At 43.6% G+C, this 15,945-nt stretch overlaps 1 protein-coding gene across 2 annotated transcripts in view; it reads right to left on the bottom strand.

Annotated features, from left to right (window-relative positions):
* Positions 1-1,278: 1,278 nt before the first annotated feature.
* Positions 1,279-15,945, bottom strand: part of DNAJB6 (DnaJ heat shock protein family (Hsp40) member B6) — a 121,493-nt gene continuing 106,826 nt past the window's right edge. For both annotated transcript variants that reach the window (XM_043965181.1, XM_043965180.1), the window contains exons 9-11: positions 14,673-14,870; positions 1,529-3,051; positions 1,279-1,498 (exon numbers count right to left, since the gene is read on the bottom strand). In XM_043965181.1, coding sequence (XP_043821116.1) covers positions 2,969-3,051; positions 14,673-14,870 — 281 coding nt within the window. In that variant the 3' untranslated portion in view covers positions 1,279-1,498; positions 1,529-2,968. The remainder of the gene's footprint in view (positions 1,499-1,528; positions 3,052-14,672; positions 14,871-15,945) is intronic.

Here is a 15,945-nt window from a genome sequence, read left to right on the forward strand (position 1 = left end):
AAAGAGTCTGCTCCTTAGGCTTCCAACCTTCCCCTCTCCACTGCCTCAACCCCTCAGGGCAGAGGCAAGGCCAACAAAAGAAATCAAGAGGTGAGATGTTTTAATATGAATATATGGATCACCTGGATTTGATGGAGGTACCTTATTATCCAAAAGTATTTTTTATGAAACCCTGGGTTAATAGGAGCAAAATGTCCTTCAACTGAACTCTAAACTGAACCCAGATAGCTAGCAGATCAGAGACCCTACCTAATGACTTCTTTTCCCTCAGGATAGTAAGTCTCTATCTTATGGTAGCATCTGGGCATCCTCATCCTTGCCAAACCCTTTTTTTTGGAATCCTGTAATCTTATCATGAAATTGTTAAGTTGTTAAACTGCCTTTGCTTTTGCATCATAGTATTGAAACTGACAATTCCTTTTAATCAGTGGACAAAAAAGCCATATATACCCTCAGAAATGGGGAGTCCTCTGAGCTTCACTTTTAGGAGGGGAGTTTCCACATGATCATGTGTTATATTTCTTCTTGGGACAAAATTATTAAATTGATATTATGGGTTTTTTCTGTCTCTGTCTGATCTGTTCCGTAGGACAGGTATGGATATCATGGTCTCTGATCTGGTTAGTAGGAGATTATAAGATATTATAATTTCTCTGATCTGCTTATTAATTTCGTAGGAATGATTAAAGATTATTTCTCTGATTTGTTTGTAGGAAACAGGCAGATACAAAAGCTGTATTTTAATATTCAACAGATGGCAGGGATGACTACAATGGGGAGAAAGGGGCAGCCCCACCCACCCACCCAGATGTCAGCAATGAGGACAAAGCCCCAGTTATCCTACCCTGGTTATAGTTTGGGTTGGCAAACCCTCCAATGGGCTCTTTTCAGTGTCATTTATACTCAGTATTTCCTGTGTGAGATGGGAGAGGATGTTAGCTTAGCTTTCTTTCTCCTAGTATGCATCTCACACTGGCCTTATTCTGTACCTACCTAATCCCCAAATAAAGTATCCCTCCAACTGTTTCATAACAATTGAAAATGATACCAAATGGGGGCAGCTAGGTGGCACAGTGGATAAAGCACTGGCCCTGGATTCAGGAGGACCTGAGTTCAAATCTGGCCTCAGACACTTCACACTTACTGGCTGTGTGACCCTGGGCGAGTCACTTAACCCTCATTGCCCCACCTCCCCCCCCCAAAATTATGTCAAATCCACCTGGAACACCAACTCCTCCAGCCCCTCCCACTTACCCACACACAAAAAAGACAAAACAATGAAGAGAACTGCTTTTATTTTTAAATATTAGTAACACAGCACAAACAATTTAGTGGCACTTATCAAGTGACCGACAGAAGAGCTATGCTAAATCTTAATGTTTCACATATGTAGTACCTAAAATATCCAGCATATGAAGAAAAGAATCTTAATGTTTATGAAGGTTACAGTTTTCACGATAAGCATAAATACTAAGCCATCCCAGGGTTCTAAATTAACCTCCCCTCTTCCCCTCCCCTATCCCCCCACCTCCAATAAAAGGCCCTTAAAAACATGACTTTAACATTCATTTCATACAAGCAGAGGCTACATTTGTATTCTGGCTTCCGAAGCTCAGGACGTTGTTACAGCACATCGGCATGTTGAATTTTACCAGAGAGCTCGGCCTTCAACAGTGCTAGATGGAAGCTATTGGTTTTTCCCCCCAATCACATCAAAGATTTCACAATAACTACATTTTAAAGACACAAAAGAACAAACCAGTGCGACCCAGAGGCCCTGGTGTTAAGAGGAAAAGAGGAATTCACTGCCAAGGAACATGCAAGGAATCAAGTTAAGGCAATACAAGGATTCTAGTCCGTGCTCAAAGGAAAAAAAAAAAAGGTTAAGGAGCAGTAAGGTCATGCAAATGAAATAGTTACAGGAAGCTGGAAAGTGATCCTGCCAGATTAAAAAGAAATGAAATTTTTTTAATGAAGAAAATGTTTGCAAAGTCAGCTCAGCCTATTCACTCAGGATAGCAGATGTCACTTTAAACTAGCTTATTCCTTCCCCTCATCATGACCCCACATGAGAAGAGTCAAACTATCCCTGTGGAACAAGGATTACTGGGGCAGAATCCTGCACTTCCACTGAAAAGGAATCTCATAAATACAATAAAATATAGGGGAGATTCTGCATCCCCTCCCCCTCCAAAAAAGAACATAATTTAAAAGTAGAATTTGGACAGTTTGGGAATGAAGGTCATAATGAACGTAAGGAATGAATGATTTCACCGGTGATTCACTGGTCACTTGGCAGCACCTATGATGAGACAAAGCCAGAGGCCTAGACCTATCTAGGCCCAGGCCTGGTTCTCTTCTCCATAAGACAAAGTACCTTCTCCATGATTCAGTGTCTAACTCACAGTATTAGTTTTCTTAAAGTTTGCCATCTATAATGGTCTTGCTAATATGTTCCACCTCCATAAGGGAGAAAGGGTCACTTGGCAGATCCTTGGGGAGCCCATGCCTACCACGGGTTAGGTTCATTAGGGCTTGGGCTTACTCGTTCTGTTGTAGCAGTCTGTAGGAGAGTCGCATGGATGGAAAGAATGAGACAGAGGTTTAACAGTAGGACCTGGAGGAAAACCCTCAGTGGGGTGGCACTCAGCCCCCATGGGGGAAGGACACAAGGTAAGAACATCTACGATCTTCCAAATCACCAACACATCACACATCACCAAACCACCAATCACTAACCTGGCAGTGTTCCTGCCTATCTAACCTGACAACCCATTCTTAAAATGTCCGGAGTCTCCCGAGAAACTGTGATAGTGCAATTTTAGTACAATATTCAAACACGAGCTGTCTTCTGTCTAACAATGTGTACAACCAAAACAATACACACACGCGCACACACAGAGATGTGTTCAAATGTTATAGGATCATATGGTGGGAAAAAGGTACTGGTGCGTCTGACAAGTCCGTTTTAATGGTTCCCTTTGGTCGACTTCTTCTTCTTCTGCTCTTCTCTCTGTTTCTGTTTCTTCCTCTTGCCACCTTCTTTGTGTCCTGAGGAAATACGGCTTGTGAAAACACTGTTCAGATATTAACTGCATTTCCTCTTTAAGAGGCAAATAGTTCTATATACCCCATTTAAAACACACGCACAAACTAGCATCTTCATTTGCAAAATTGCCACCTTTAAAACCTATGGACACGGGGTGATCAGGGGAATCCCCTGCTGAGGGGTGTGGGGAGGATGGAAGTCCCCTGGAGCTGGGCATGGACCCTTTGGCTCTGTGGGGAAAGATACACACACTGGCCCCTTACTAGAGATCATGTACAATCAGCAGCTCTTGGTAAGGGCTCCTGGTTGGGTGCTTTTATCTGCATGACTAGGGAATGTGCATGACTCCCTCCCTATGGAGTCAGAGACAATGCATAGCGTAGCAGATCAGGAGGTTCCCTTGATCAACCCAACTGCATTTAAACCAAACCTAGATTCAGATTTGTTTTTTTAATTATAGGTTGAAAACCATTTCATATTAGTAACAAAGAAAGCATTCAAAGATCTTCAAAGCCTTTCATACTTGACACAGCAGCTACCTATCAATCCATCTCTATCTGCAATCCTCCTAAAAGCCTCTCTACCCCTTCTTTCAATTAAGGGGAAGGTCATCCACCTCCCTGGTAACCTGGCATGTTAACAGTGCTACTTCTCCCGGTGATGAGACTGGGAGAGCATTTGATTGTGTTGGAGCTTTCCAACAGGGCCAACCTGAAGTGCAGGGCAAGGAAGTCACTTTCTCTGTTAATCCCCTCTTTGGGGAAAAGGTTTGCTGAAGACTGGGCTCATTTTGTGGCAGAGGAAGATGTTCTCCATTAGAGCAAGTACCCAGTGCTCTAACCGGAGCAAGAACACTTCACCATTCTACCAGGCTCCAAGTCAGGAGTCTGCCTGCCAGAGCTACCTGCCTAAAAGCAAAGGAAGAGTTATTTGGTTCTGGACAGGGATGGGCCAGCATGGCTGCATGCACTTATCCTCTGAAGCTCTAGCCAAAAGGGTCAAAGCACACTGGCCCTCATCCTGTAGTCACTCTGGTAGGAGAAGCTCCCAGCTGCAAAATGTGGAGAGGCTACAAAACAGGCTTGGCAGATGGATAGGCCTGATGCATAATTTAGGCAATACAAGAGCAAATTCAATTTGAATCTCTTGGTCAGGTATCTAACATGTGAAACCAGTGATAAGGCAGAGTCACCACCAGCCTGCCCAGGTCCCTTGATCCACTGCTGCACATCACAAAAACAGAATGGACTCTTGCTAAAATGTAACAAATATTGGACTAAAGATGGCTCAGTGGACAGTTTTCACAAACAACCTCTAAAGGCGCATGACACAGAATGCTTCTGCGCCTGAGGATGAATGGCAACTCAATAGTGGCCTTGTGCTAGTTAAGTCAAACATTCGCCTTACGGAAAGCCTCCCATTTTCTTTGAGTTTGGGAGACTGGGCTGCAGACACCCCGTTTGTCTCACAACCCAGCTTAAGGCCTGGGACACTCTCATGGCTAAAGACCAACGCATTTTGAGAAGGGCATCAGCCTAAAGATTGCCACATCAGAGCTTGCTGAGCTTGGCTCACCCATGTTAAACTCAGCTATCTATCCATACGGCTATGGACTGAAGTATGGCGTTCTTACTTAAAACCAAGCACTAGCCTCCTCAACAGAAAGTTTAGCCAAAGCACAACATATGGATCTATTGATTATTCTTCCTTCATTCCACACTGGGGTCAGGCTTCAGGAGTGACCTCTCTAGGTATGAAATAACAATCCTAGAGACATCCTCTAATTCCCATCTGATTTTATGCTGTTGTGGTACCTCTCAACTATTCTACCAACAATCCACTTGTTTTACTGGCACCAACCTGGCACTGCGGACTCTAAAAAATTCAAAGCTCTTAACATGTCCTTTCCATAGCACAATAAAAAGACAGATGCCCTTATTCTTGAAAAATGGTCCAACCATCCATATGCCAAGCGGTTCGGAGGCCCTCAGTGAAAACGAAGAAAATTTTCCACTTTCCTGCCAACATCCCACCATGGCACAAAAAATGCTGCTAGGCTGGCCAGCAGTACAAACCAACGCTTGCCAGCAGGAGGCGCAATCCGAGACTGAGAGCAGATCTCCCTTGATCTCCCACAAAGAAGGATGGACGACAGAACTAGCTGAGGCAGAGAGCTTGCTTGGGAAAGAAAGCGCCGGTCCCTCAGCTCATCCCATGGTACGTGGAAATGGATGATTCCAGTCCTCTGAATCCACCATCTCAGAGTTATTCCAGAAGCACGGTATGAAGCAGACATCACAGTAAGAAGCAAGTCTTGCCTACCTCACTGACCGTCACATTGGAGAACAAATCTTTCATGGTAGAAAAAAAAATATGGCTTCAGTTTAGTTCTCCTCTCAATCAATCAATCAATCAAAGAAGTCCTTTCTCTGTGGCAATCTGTCCCACTTTGTATCTGAAAGCCTAAGAGATCTTCTCCTGACTTAAAGATCATTCTAGGTACCACCAGCCTCCCCCTTTTCAGCTCTCTCCCACTGGAATATTAGCTCCCTGAGGGCAGGGACTCTTTCTTTCTGTTTGTATTTGTATCCCCAGATGCCTAACACTGAGTAGGCACTGAATAAATATTTGTTCCTTCCTACCTGGGTCTGCCTTATTCTAATTCAGGAACCCAGAGTCCAAATTCCAGTTCTGACACTTTCTACTTCTGTGACCAAGGTCAAGTCACAATCTCTTTGAGCCTCATCTAAAAAATGGAGTTGGTGATAATTGGACTACTTATGCTCCACATGACTACTTTGAGGAAAGTGTTCTGTTTACCATAAAAGTGTCATAAGGCATTATCATCTAAGGTGTAGACTGTGAACCCCAAGAGACACAGCCAAGATTTCTTCCTCTCATCTCAAAACTACCCTAGTTCTGGGAATCAGGGTATCCAGATCAATTGGGGAAGAGAAAGGATAAAAGAAGAGATGGGCAAGAAATGTTACAATTCAAGTAGCAAAGATAATCAGTTGAGTGCTAGGTGTGTATATCACAAATACATGCAAATTCCTCTTGGACCCTTCTATTTCCTCTGCTTGGGTTTCTAAGGGGGGAAAAGTCTTATTAGATCACCAAGCTCTGAATTCTTAGTAGGGGGAAAAAATAACAATTAATTAAAGGCCCTCAAGGGTGTAAACCAAGCTCTTTAATGGATATATAAAATGGTGAGTATGAGTGAAGGATAGGGAGAAGGGAATTAACATCAAGGAAGGCACATTTAGGGTACTAGTTTGGAGTCCTAACATGATGATTCCATTAGCACTAGTAGCAGATTAAAATCCCACACATAGTTAACTGGGAGTCCAATGAATTAAGATGGCTAATATCAAGAAACAAAGAGAAAAGAAATGGAGATTTTAAATGGCAGCATCATCCTTGGCTTTCTAACTCATTTTTGCTCCAATTTAGAGGGGGAAAAACAGGGATATGAAAATGGCCTTCACTCCAGCAGATTAAATTACATTTGCATACAACGTGCCCGTGTGTGTGTGTGTGTGTGTGTGTGTGTGTGTGTGTGTGTGGAAGTACCACTATTTAATCCATCACTTATTCACCAATCCTCAAGGAACTTCATTTATTTCCCTCTGAGGCTGTGGCACTTGGAACTTCAGCAAGAAAATTAAAACTTAAAAAAAAAAAAAAAGGTGCTTCCCACATATCATCCCAGTGACCAAGAACAGGAGGCACAATGTCTCAGTGATCTTCAGTTGTCAATTCCCAGTGTAATTATGACAACCAAATGGCTGGAGAAGGCTTAGCAGAGAATGGGAACAAAAGTGGCATTAAGTGAATTAACTTCCAGGGAAAAAGGCCATGGGCCATTTGCATCCAAATGTGAGCAAAACTGTTGGAGAAAGGGCAAATAGAGAGCTAGGCAAAAAGAAAGGTGGCATCCACCCATCAAAAACAGGAAGCTGAAGATCGCCTGTGAAAAATAGGGGGGCAGACCCTGGGTCAAATGCCAGGGGAATTCCTAATCCAAGCCCTACAAATAAAGGGAGTGGCACCATCATAGCTCGCTTTGTAAAAAGCCATGGAGGGAGTGAATTAGGCTGTTAGGTACTGTCTGCCAGATTAGTGCCTCACATCTGCTGCCTCCACCCCCTTCTTCAAGGTGCCCAGTGTTTTCCATCTGGTCTCCATTACTACTCCTGTTCCAGAAGACAGAGGTCTGATGGCTGGAGAAACCACTAAACCAGTGTTTCAAGCACATACTCTTTGCTAGGGGGGATGCTTAAGCAATAGGTTGACTCAAAGAAACACATTGTTTTTCAGTTGTGTCTGAGTATTCATGACCCCATTTGGGGTTTTCTTGGCAAAGATATTGTGGTGGTTTGCATTGCCTTTTCCAGCTCATTTTACAGACAAGGAAACTGAGGCCCAGGCAACGGAATCAACTTGCCGACAGTTATATTGGAAGTAGGCGTCAGAAGTGGGATTTGCGCCTAAATCCCCCAGACTCTGTTCACTGCACCGGCTCTTTGGGCCACACCACTTATGAGCCACATATCACGGCATCATTAGCTTCTCTCTCAAGTCCTCCCCTCAAAGATGCTGCCGCTCAAAAGCATACAGTTTATACATGGCCAACAAAAAGAAGCGTGAGAAATGTTTGCTGTCTCCTGCTGGGGCATTTCCCCCCATATCTTGTTCACATCCTGCTCAGTCTGTTTTCTCTGATATACTTATTAAAACCACTTTCATAATCTGAGCTTACAACAACCACCACCCAACCCTGCTACATCCTACCACCTCCCTTTTCCCATTCTCCCCAGGACACTTTAAAGCACAAGAGTTAGAAGCCCCTAGGTTTTCCTAGAACTAACCCCTTGGTTCTCAGGGCCACAAAGGTGACAAAGCAATGCTTGCCTATTCCCTAGCTGACCTAAGGTGTGCTGGGCCACTGTGGAGCACAGAGGGAGGCAGGGGAAAGAAGAGGAGAAAAAGGCAATGACCTTGGGAGGTGGAGGGAGACCGAAGGGCACTCCAGGGCTCCTCTGATGGCTGCTTTTATCAGTCAGTTAATAAACATTTATTATTGAGTGCCTACTGCATCAGGCATGGGGCAGAGCTGGAAGGAAAAGAGTAATCAACTCCATTCATACCAGTGAAGACCAGATAAACTGAGAGGGTCTTTCACAGGAGACAGAATCTAACTCCCAGCTATAGGAGTACAAAGCCCATTGGAAATGTCTGTGGATGACCTACCTTAGCTTGATGATTGGAAGCCTAGAAGAAGAGAAAACCGGAAAAACCCAGGCAAAATCACACACAGAAATGCTTTCTAGTCTAGTCTTTCCCTGGAGTTCCTCCACCTTTCCATGGGCTAGCCATCGAGAGGGAACAGGACAGTATGTCAGGTGGGCCACTTGCCCTGATGCAAAGAGAAAGTTAAGAACCTTGCTTTTTGGTTCTTGGAGGAATGTTTGGAGAAATGCCTGTCAAAGAGGTCCTCTAAAATGAACAACCTCTGGGTTTTGAACCAGACCAGCAAAGAGAGCGCAGCTGAGAAGCCTGACAAGGGAAACTCGGCTCTAAACAGTCATTCCTTCATAGAGACTGAGGTCTAAGCTGAATCCCACTGTTCTCATCAAAGCCTGTCATCATGTCCTGTGCATGGTATACACCTAGAAGATCTGTGTATATGCTTTTCCCATATTCAAAAACCATCAAGTCACCCTGTATCCCTGCCCAGCAATTTGTGTTTAATTGCTAACCTCATCTTTAAGGACAGTCTCAATTATCCCTTTGGCAGTCTGGGAAAAACCATTCCCCCAAATAACATTTTTAAATAACTGAAGGAAATGCTAAATTTCTGCTGGAGGATAGTGAAAATAAAGATGCCTGCTACAATCTCTCCATAGACCACTTGGGTCCATGGACTCCGTATTAAGAAACCTTGCTTTAACCTAACCAAGGTCAGTAGATTTAGAGCAAGAATGGCCCTTGGAAATCACCTAGTTCAATGCATTGTTTTTGTGAATAAGTAAACTGGGGGGCTGTGTGAAGTGATTTGCCCAGAATCATACACAGAGGAAGGAGGCTATAATCCTGGGTCTTCTGCCTCCAAATTCAGGCTACCAAGCTGCCCTGGGAGAAGCCAATCTTCTGTTTTAAAATGTTTCATGGATAAAACACAGACTGCTAAGAGGTGACTGACCTTACAGTGTCTTCCCTCCAACTTCCCTGAGGTTTAGCTTGGCACACTACCTTGTGGGAAGTCAAGAGGTAGGAAGGGGAAACAAGGGAGAGGTTTAAGTTGCAAATTGTCCCCATAGTACTACAATTCAAATGATTTTTAACAAACTAGTAAAAGATCCAGTGTTCATATGACAGTTTTCCTTGTGGATTTTTTTCTTAAGGCTGTAATTCTTAGCTGAAAAACAGGTACTCAAATACACAGATGTAAAGCTATTTGTATTAAAAGGAATGGTTTTGAGGATGACAAGCTGAAAGTGAGGTTAACTATGAATGATTAGTTTGACAAGCTCCATGCTGAATGCAATGTGTAGGTCATCACAATAACAGAAAACACTCGGCAGCATTCGTGGGCAAGTTAAGTGGTTTCTTAAAAAATGAAATTAAAAAAAAAGAGGAAGCGCACAACACTTTTCTATTCAATATGAAAACTTCTCAACTACATTCATCGTCCAAAGGACTCAAGAGACTTCCTTTACAAGGTTCTCCTTTCCTCCAAAGATCTACAGCACGTTTGGGGTTTGTCAGAATCAGATGGAGTCAAAGTTCATCCTTCTCCGTGACCAGTTCTGTGAAATGAACTCCCTTTCCAAGATAAGCTGTTAAGTTTTAAGTAACACAATCACTTTGGCCATTTGGAACAATGCAGCTGCATTTTAAAGTTTCAAATGGAGAGTAAGTAGAAAAGAACACAGTCAGCAACAAGGCAAAGGACCAATGGGTCAAACCTGCACCGGGCTTCATCATCTCCATTATCTTCCCAACACAGTCCATACTACTGGCACAATAAAATTATGCCATTCATAAAAAACCAAATCAGGACTTGCTGCTGGCTCCCCCCAAAAAATGTGCTTTGTAAGGGTCTCCTTCAAGGAAATTTGACTGGGACTAGCTAGATAATGGTTACTCATGAAAACACACCAACATTTAACATAAAACAAATAATGGACCATAAGTGAAAGATACTTTTAGTATATCAATATCATTCATTACAAACAATGGGTGCATCTCACACACATGAGTTGTGGATGAGTAATTAAATGATTTCACAGTCAGACTTCTGGGCATCCTACTAGGCTGTGTGGCATGAGCTTGGATATCAAGGTTCTCAGCTTAGTAACTAGTCATCAAATTGTTAAAACATGAACACATCCGACCTATTCTCTTTAGTCCCCTCCTGCATCACTTTTCAGGGCCCAAAACGTCTAGGCTTTAAAAAATTTCAGCATTGTATATACAGAAAACTCTTCCATGGCATACTCTTTCCCCAACAAGATTTCCACAATAGAAGAAATACTTCCTAAGAAATTATGTTTGACCAACTAAGAACAAGCTAACATGGGCTTGGAATAAAATATTTCTTCAGCACCCTTCTGTTCTATTCTATATTTTGGTACGGTATGGAGGTGGTACAGAGAACCCTGAGGCTTTGAAGGCTATACCAGCTCAGTTCCAGCTGTAGGTCTGGGCATGCTAAGTACAGACATCAACACAAGAATCTTCACCCCAAAGATCATCACCCCAAGTCTGGCCAAAAGGGGGGAGATCATTGCTACTCATGAAAACCATCAATTAAGGTGTGGGGGGGAGTAGCCATCTCAATTGGTGAAGGAAATAGCCACATGACTGTCATGAATCTTTAGAATAACGAGCCCCCGCTCGGTGGAAGGCACTGTGCCAGGAGTTGGAAATCAAAGCACTGCTGCCTCACTCAGCAAAGTCTCAGCAGAGGTTGAAGATGATGATAAAACCAGCAAAACAGAGGGAGGGGATGAAACAAAGGTACAGCACTCCTGGAATACCAGAAATGCAGGGGAATTAAGCATCTGGAAGCATCTGTTGGGCTTTCATGAAGGCAAGAAGGGAACTGGCTCTTGGGCCATGTCTCTACGGGATGGGTGTTCCACCTATTCCTGTTCCAATAGGGACTGAGTGCTCAGACAGCTGGTGGCACAGTGAATAGAGCACGAGGCCTGAAGACAGGAGGACCCTGAGTTCAAATTCCAACATAGACAGTTTACTGGCTGTATGGCTCTGGATAAGTCAATCTAAGCTTCAGTTTCCTCAACTGTAAAACGGGGATAAGAATAGAACCTACTTCTGCAGGGGTGGGCACAGTGCCTGGCACATAGCAGGTTCTATGTAAATGCTTATTCCCTTTCCTTTCTCTTTCCCCAGTAATGTAGCAGACACTTGTATTAAGATTAAGAGGCTTGCCCAAGGAGGGCCCAACACACACTGCTAGGGTCATTAAAATTATCCAAGAGTACTTTAGAGTGTACCAAATTCTCCAAACTACAAATGGTATAGGATGGGCCAAAAGTCACGAATAACTTAATAACTTCCTTATTTTTGGCTTTTAATTTACAATACCATAGCATCATATACAGCATATATAGGAAATGAATTTATGTTACATGTGAAAGAAATAAAATCTTGTAAATGGCAAAAAATAAAGAAAAAAAAATTTCAAAAAGTTATTAAAACATCAGACCTCTTTGTGACTTTTGGCCTACCCTGTATTTGCTACCGACATCTGTGTCACACCCTTTAGCCCCACCCTCCAAAAACACCTCCCTCTTTTCCCCTGAAGCCCCCAAACCAGTCAGTGCCCAGAGTGTACTGCAACTGGGGAAAGATTCTAAACTCATTCAATTCGGAACTGAATTTATTCTGTATTCACACATGCTCCCCAAGTGCCTCTATTTTTCATTCAATTACACAGGAAAGGGCTGATGCCTCTAAATCACCCATCTGCTTCTGCTGGCAACTCTCCATCTAGAATCCTAGTTTTGTTTGTGCATTGCAATTGGTCGCTCCATTCTGATGGAGCTTCAGAAGAGAACCTGACTCCAGGCAGAGAAAATGGGTCACAGTACCAGGGGATTCAGAGCTGGAAGGGACCATGTAGTCCAGTTTTATCGATGACAAAACTGAAAGTGACTTGACCAAGGTTGCACAGTAACATTTTTGGAGTGTGGATTCCACATCCATGGTTCTCAACACCACGCACAGACACTTTGCTTTTTACCAGGTAGAGTATTCCTGGAATCACTGACCCTACCTTTTCTTTTGCATTAGAGATACTAAAATCAGTGAGTTGGAGCTAGAAAGGGCTGTAGCAATTAACTAAGCAATGCCCTTATTTTCACAGGTGAGAAAACTGAGGTTTAGAAAAGTTAAATGACTTGTCCAAGGTCGGCCTTACTGGCTGAGCACTATTTCAGTCCAGGACTCTTCCTCACCATGCTGTTTTCCCATTTCACAATGAAGTATGATACCCTGCTTTATCAGAGGCATGAGAACCTCAGGGGGCTGCTGTTTCTTTATAAAATTAAGTTGTCTGAGCATCAAGGAACAGGATCTAATTAATCCCTTTGCTTCCCAGATCAAAGCTCCAGACCATGTTGCCTTTTAAGAGACAGAAGAGTTTCCCCTCAAGTTCTTACTATTGAGCACTGGGAAAAATTAAACTTCGAAGATTGTCCCACAAGACAATCTTATGCTTCTTTTTCTATGGGAATAGTTTGAGGGGGCCCCACTTAAGCAAATTGTCCAGTGGGTATTTTATCAGCATACCTCCACAATAGAACTATTTGGCTATTTCATCTCACGATGGCCAGGTCTCTCACTTACCTAAATTAAAGAACCTATATTAACAAAGGGAAGAAGGGGCATGGACAATGCACAACAATAATTTATGCTCAGCTTTGGAATACAGAGATTCACAGTTGGTCAGTCACACACACACACACACACACACACACACACACACACACACACACACACACACACACATGCGCGCGCACGTCTGCACCTAGCCCCAATCCCCAAATGGTTTAGCCCTAATAGTACCCAGTGGAGGGATAAAGGTAGAGGTAGCTATAGTTAATGATGACTATAACTGGCTAAGATGGAAGAAATGTACCAATTTCATAAAGAGATTTGAAATTCTACTTCTGTTTAGAAGTCTCAGATCAGTTTCCTTCTCTGGCAGACTAAAATTCCACCATACTGGATGATTAGGAGATTACAGGACTAGATCTGGAAGGGGCCCTTAGAGGTCAGCTTGTCCAACTCCTTCATTTTACAGATGAGTAAACTGGGGCCAGGAGAGGTTAAGTAACTTGCCCCAGCTCACACAAGTTATGAGAAGCAAAGTCAAAACAAGGACCCAAGTCTCCTGACTCCAAATCTAAGACTCTTCCTACTAGGCCATTCTGGTGACATTCTGTGATCAGCCACCCTTTCTGGCTCCCAAAGTGCAGGTGTCAGGCCAGGGAAGGGGGAGGCCCATGCCCACATGGGAGCCAGCCTGTGGCTGAAGGTCAGAAGATTGACATCTAGATTCAGTAACACCTGCAGCCCTAGATGGATGGAGGCAGGGAGATACACACAATCTCAGGCTTCAAGTTGACTCACAAAAGACCAGTCAGCTTAATACGACCCCTCGTACTACAGGGGTCTCATGTGAGAGGGTGTATGGGGAACTATGGGGGGGGGGTGGGAGAGATAGGGGTGGAGAGAATAGTCTGACTTCTACAGCGACCGTGGAGAGGAAATAGATGCAACACGTCTTTGGCACTTAAGAGACTTCCCACTTTACTAGGGCATGAGGGTATCCTATGGCTTGTTACTGACACCAGGAAAAGGCATCAAGAGTATTTTCTGTAGTTACAGAGTTCTCTACCTGCTCTACCGGTTTGGAGCCCAACAGACCACCCAAAACACAAGAATCCTCTTCCATTTGCATTGTTCTAGGTCACAGGCCCAGTATGTGATGGGATGAATTAGTCAGAACCAGAGCGCTAAGGCATTAGCTGCTGTAGGGTGGGGATTGTGGGGGTCTAAAAGGAAGCAGCCCTTTGCAGTTATATCTAGCACCTTTTGTCCTGGAATAACAATACACTTCACACACACAAGAAGAACCATACAGCACCCCCCCGGGTTTTAGAATTGGGGGAAACTTGGAGGTTTGGAGAGATTAGAAGTTACTTGAAAGGATGTCTTTTTCCTGAGTTAGGGAAGAGAGCTGTGTATGGAAACCTAAAGTCTGCCACCTACCACTGACTGTACTGCTCTGCCCTATGGGCATCTCCCCTAACATGCCCTAAACCCCCAGACACGCTCTTCCCAGGTCAGGTCAGAATACAACAGCACTGGGTGCCATCGTCTTTCTCTTTGGTTTGGTCTGAATGAGGGTATCCCTCATTTGGGGAACTCTCTATGCCAGCTTTTTCCTGCTCATTTACACAGCTAATGGGCTCTGGGAGAGTGATGATCTGCTCCTCACAAGTATTAGTTTTAGAATGCTTGATTTGGGGGCAAGCAGGAGGGGTTTTCTCATTTGGGGGACATTCCTCAACTTTTTTTTCCACACCTGCTAAGAATATGGGGGACTCCCAGCTGCTGCTGACCCGAGGTTTATCCTGCTCCTCCTCCTCAGAAACATTTTGAGGCACAGGTTTGGAGGGAGCAGGCCGATTCATCTTCTGAGAACGAGCACTGGTCTGGAAAGGCAGGGCATTCTGTCCTCTGCGGCTACACTCCTCTGCGAAGGCATCTTCATCTTCTACACCTGAAAGAGCACACAAATGCAAGAGGGACATGAGGTCGGTGTTCTGGGAGATGGAAGCTGCTGCACCAACAGTGTGCTAGGAGATGGTTCACCCTTTATCCCCCAGCGGGAACAGGATACCCAAAATTTGCTCTGAAAAATCTGAAGCAGAGAACTCGGCCTTGGCCCCTTTCAAAGGTAATCAATGATTCCTGAAATAGAAGAGAGGGAACCAATTTTAAGTCCTTCTCACAAGCCATCTTTCACCATTCACAGCCCATCTCATTCCCCTCTCAACTCAACACAGGTAGACAGGAAGAGGGAAAGAGGAAGTACAATGTACCATGAAAACCCAATCACTGACATTCTTTCCACTGATGTGCCCTACTGCCTATTTTTGACAGTTCAATAGTAAATCATTCCCTAGAGTGATCTGGGAATGAAGCAGACTGTCCTAGACTAGGGCTTCTTAAACTTTTCCCACTGGTGACCCCCTTTTTGCCTGAGGAATTTTTACAAGATCCCACTTTGATAGGTATATATAATAAGTATACATAATGCCAGATTTTTCACCAGCCCCACATTCAGATACACGACCCCATACAGGGTCACAAGTTTTAAGAAACTTGGCCTTAGACAAATTCAACAATCAACATGAAGGGTGAAAAAGGCAAAGGACTGAGTCAATGGTTTCATTTCCAGGAAGCTTTTCCTCTAGAATCAGTGCGAGAAATTGCAGAGCACTGAAGGCATTTGCTAATCATCCATCTAAAATGAAAAGAAGTCTACTGAGACAAAGGTGACGTCCTAATAGAACTCAAAATCCAGTCAAGTGCCCCACCAAATTCCATCATCTACTACCTGAATGACTCCAATGGGGAAGTGGTGTTCTTTCAGAGATTCTAGCCTCATTTGGACCAAACATCTAAGTCTCTCTGCCACCTCTTCCTCTCGGAATTTGAAGATTTATCATTTGGGAAGCAGACATTTCAGACTTTTTTGCCATGTTGTCTTTTGTATTTTTTTTTTAATGGGGTGGAGAATAGCTTTGAATGCTGGATGATTTGCAAAAACAAAATGTGGGAGAATAGTTGCA

This window comes from Dromiciops gliroides, chromosome 5 (genome assembly GCF_019393635.1).
Source record: "Dromiciops gliroides isolate mDroGli1 chromosome 5, mDroGli1.pri, whole genome shotgun sequence".
Lineage (NCBI taxonomy): Eukaryota > Metazoa > Chordata > Mammalia > Microbiotheria > Microbiotheriidae > Dromiciops > Dromiciops gliroides.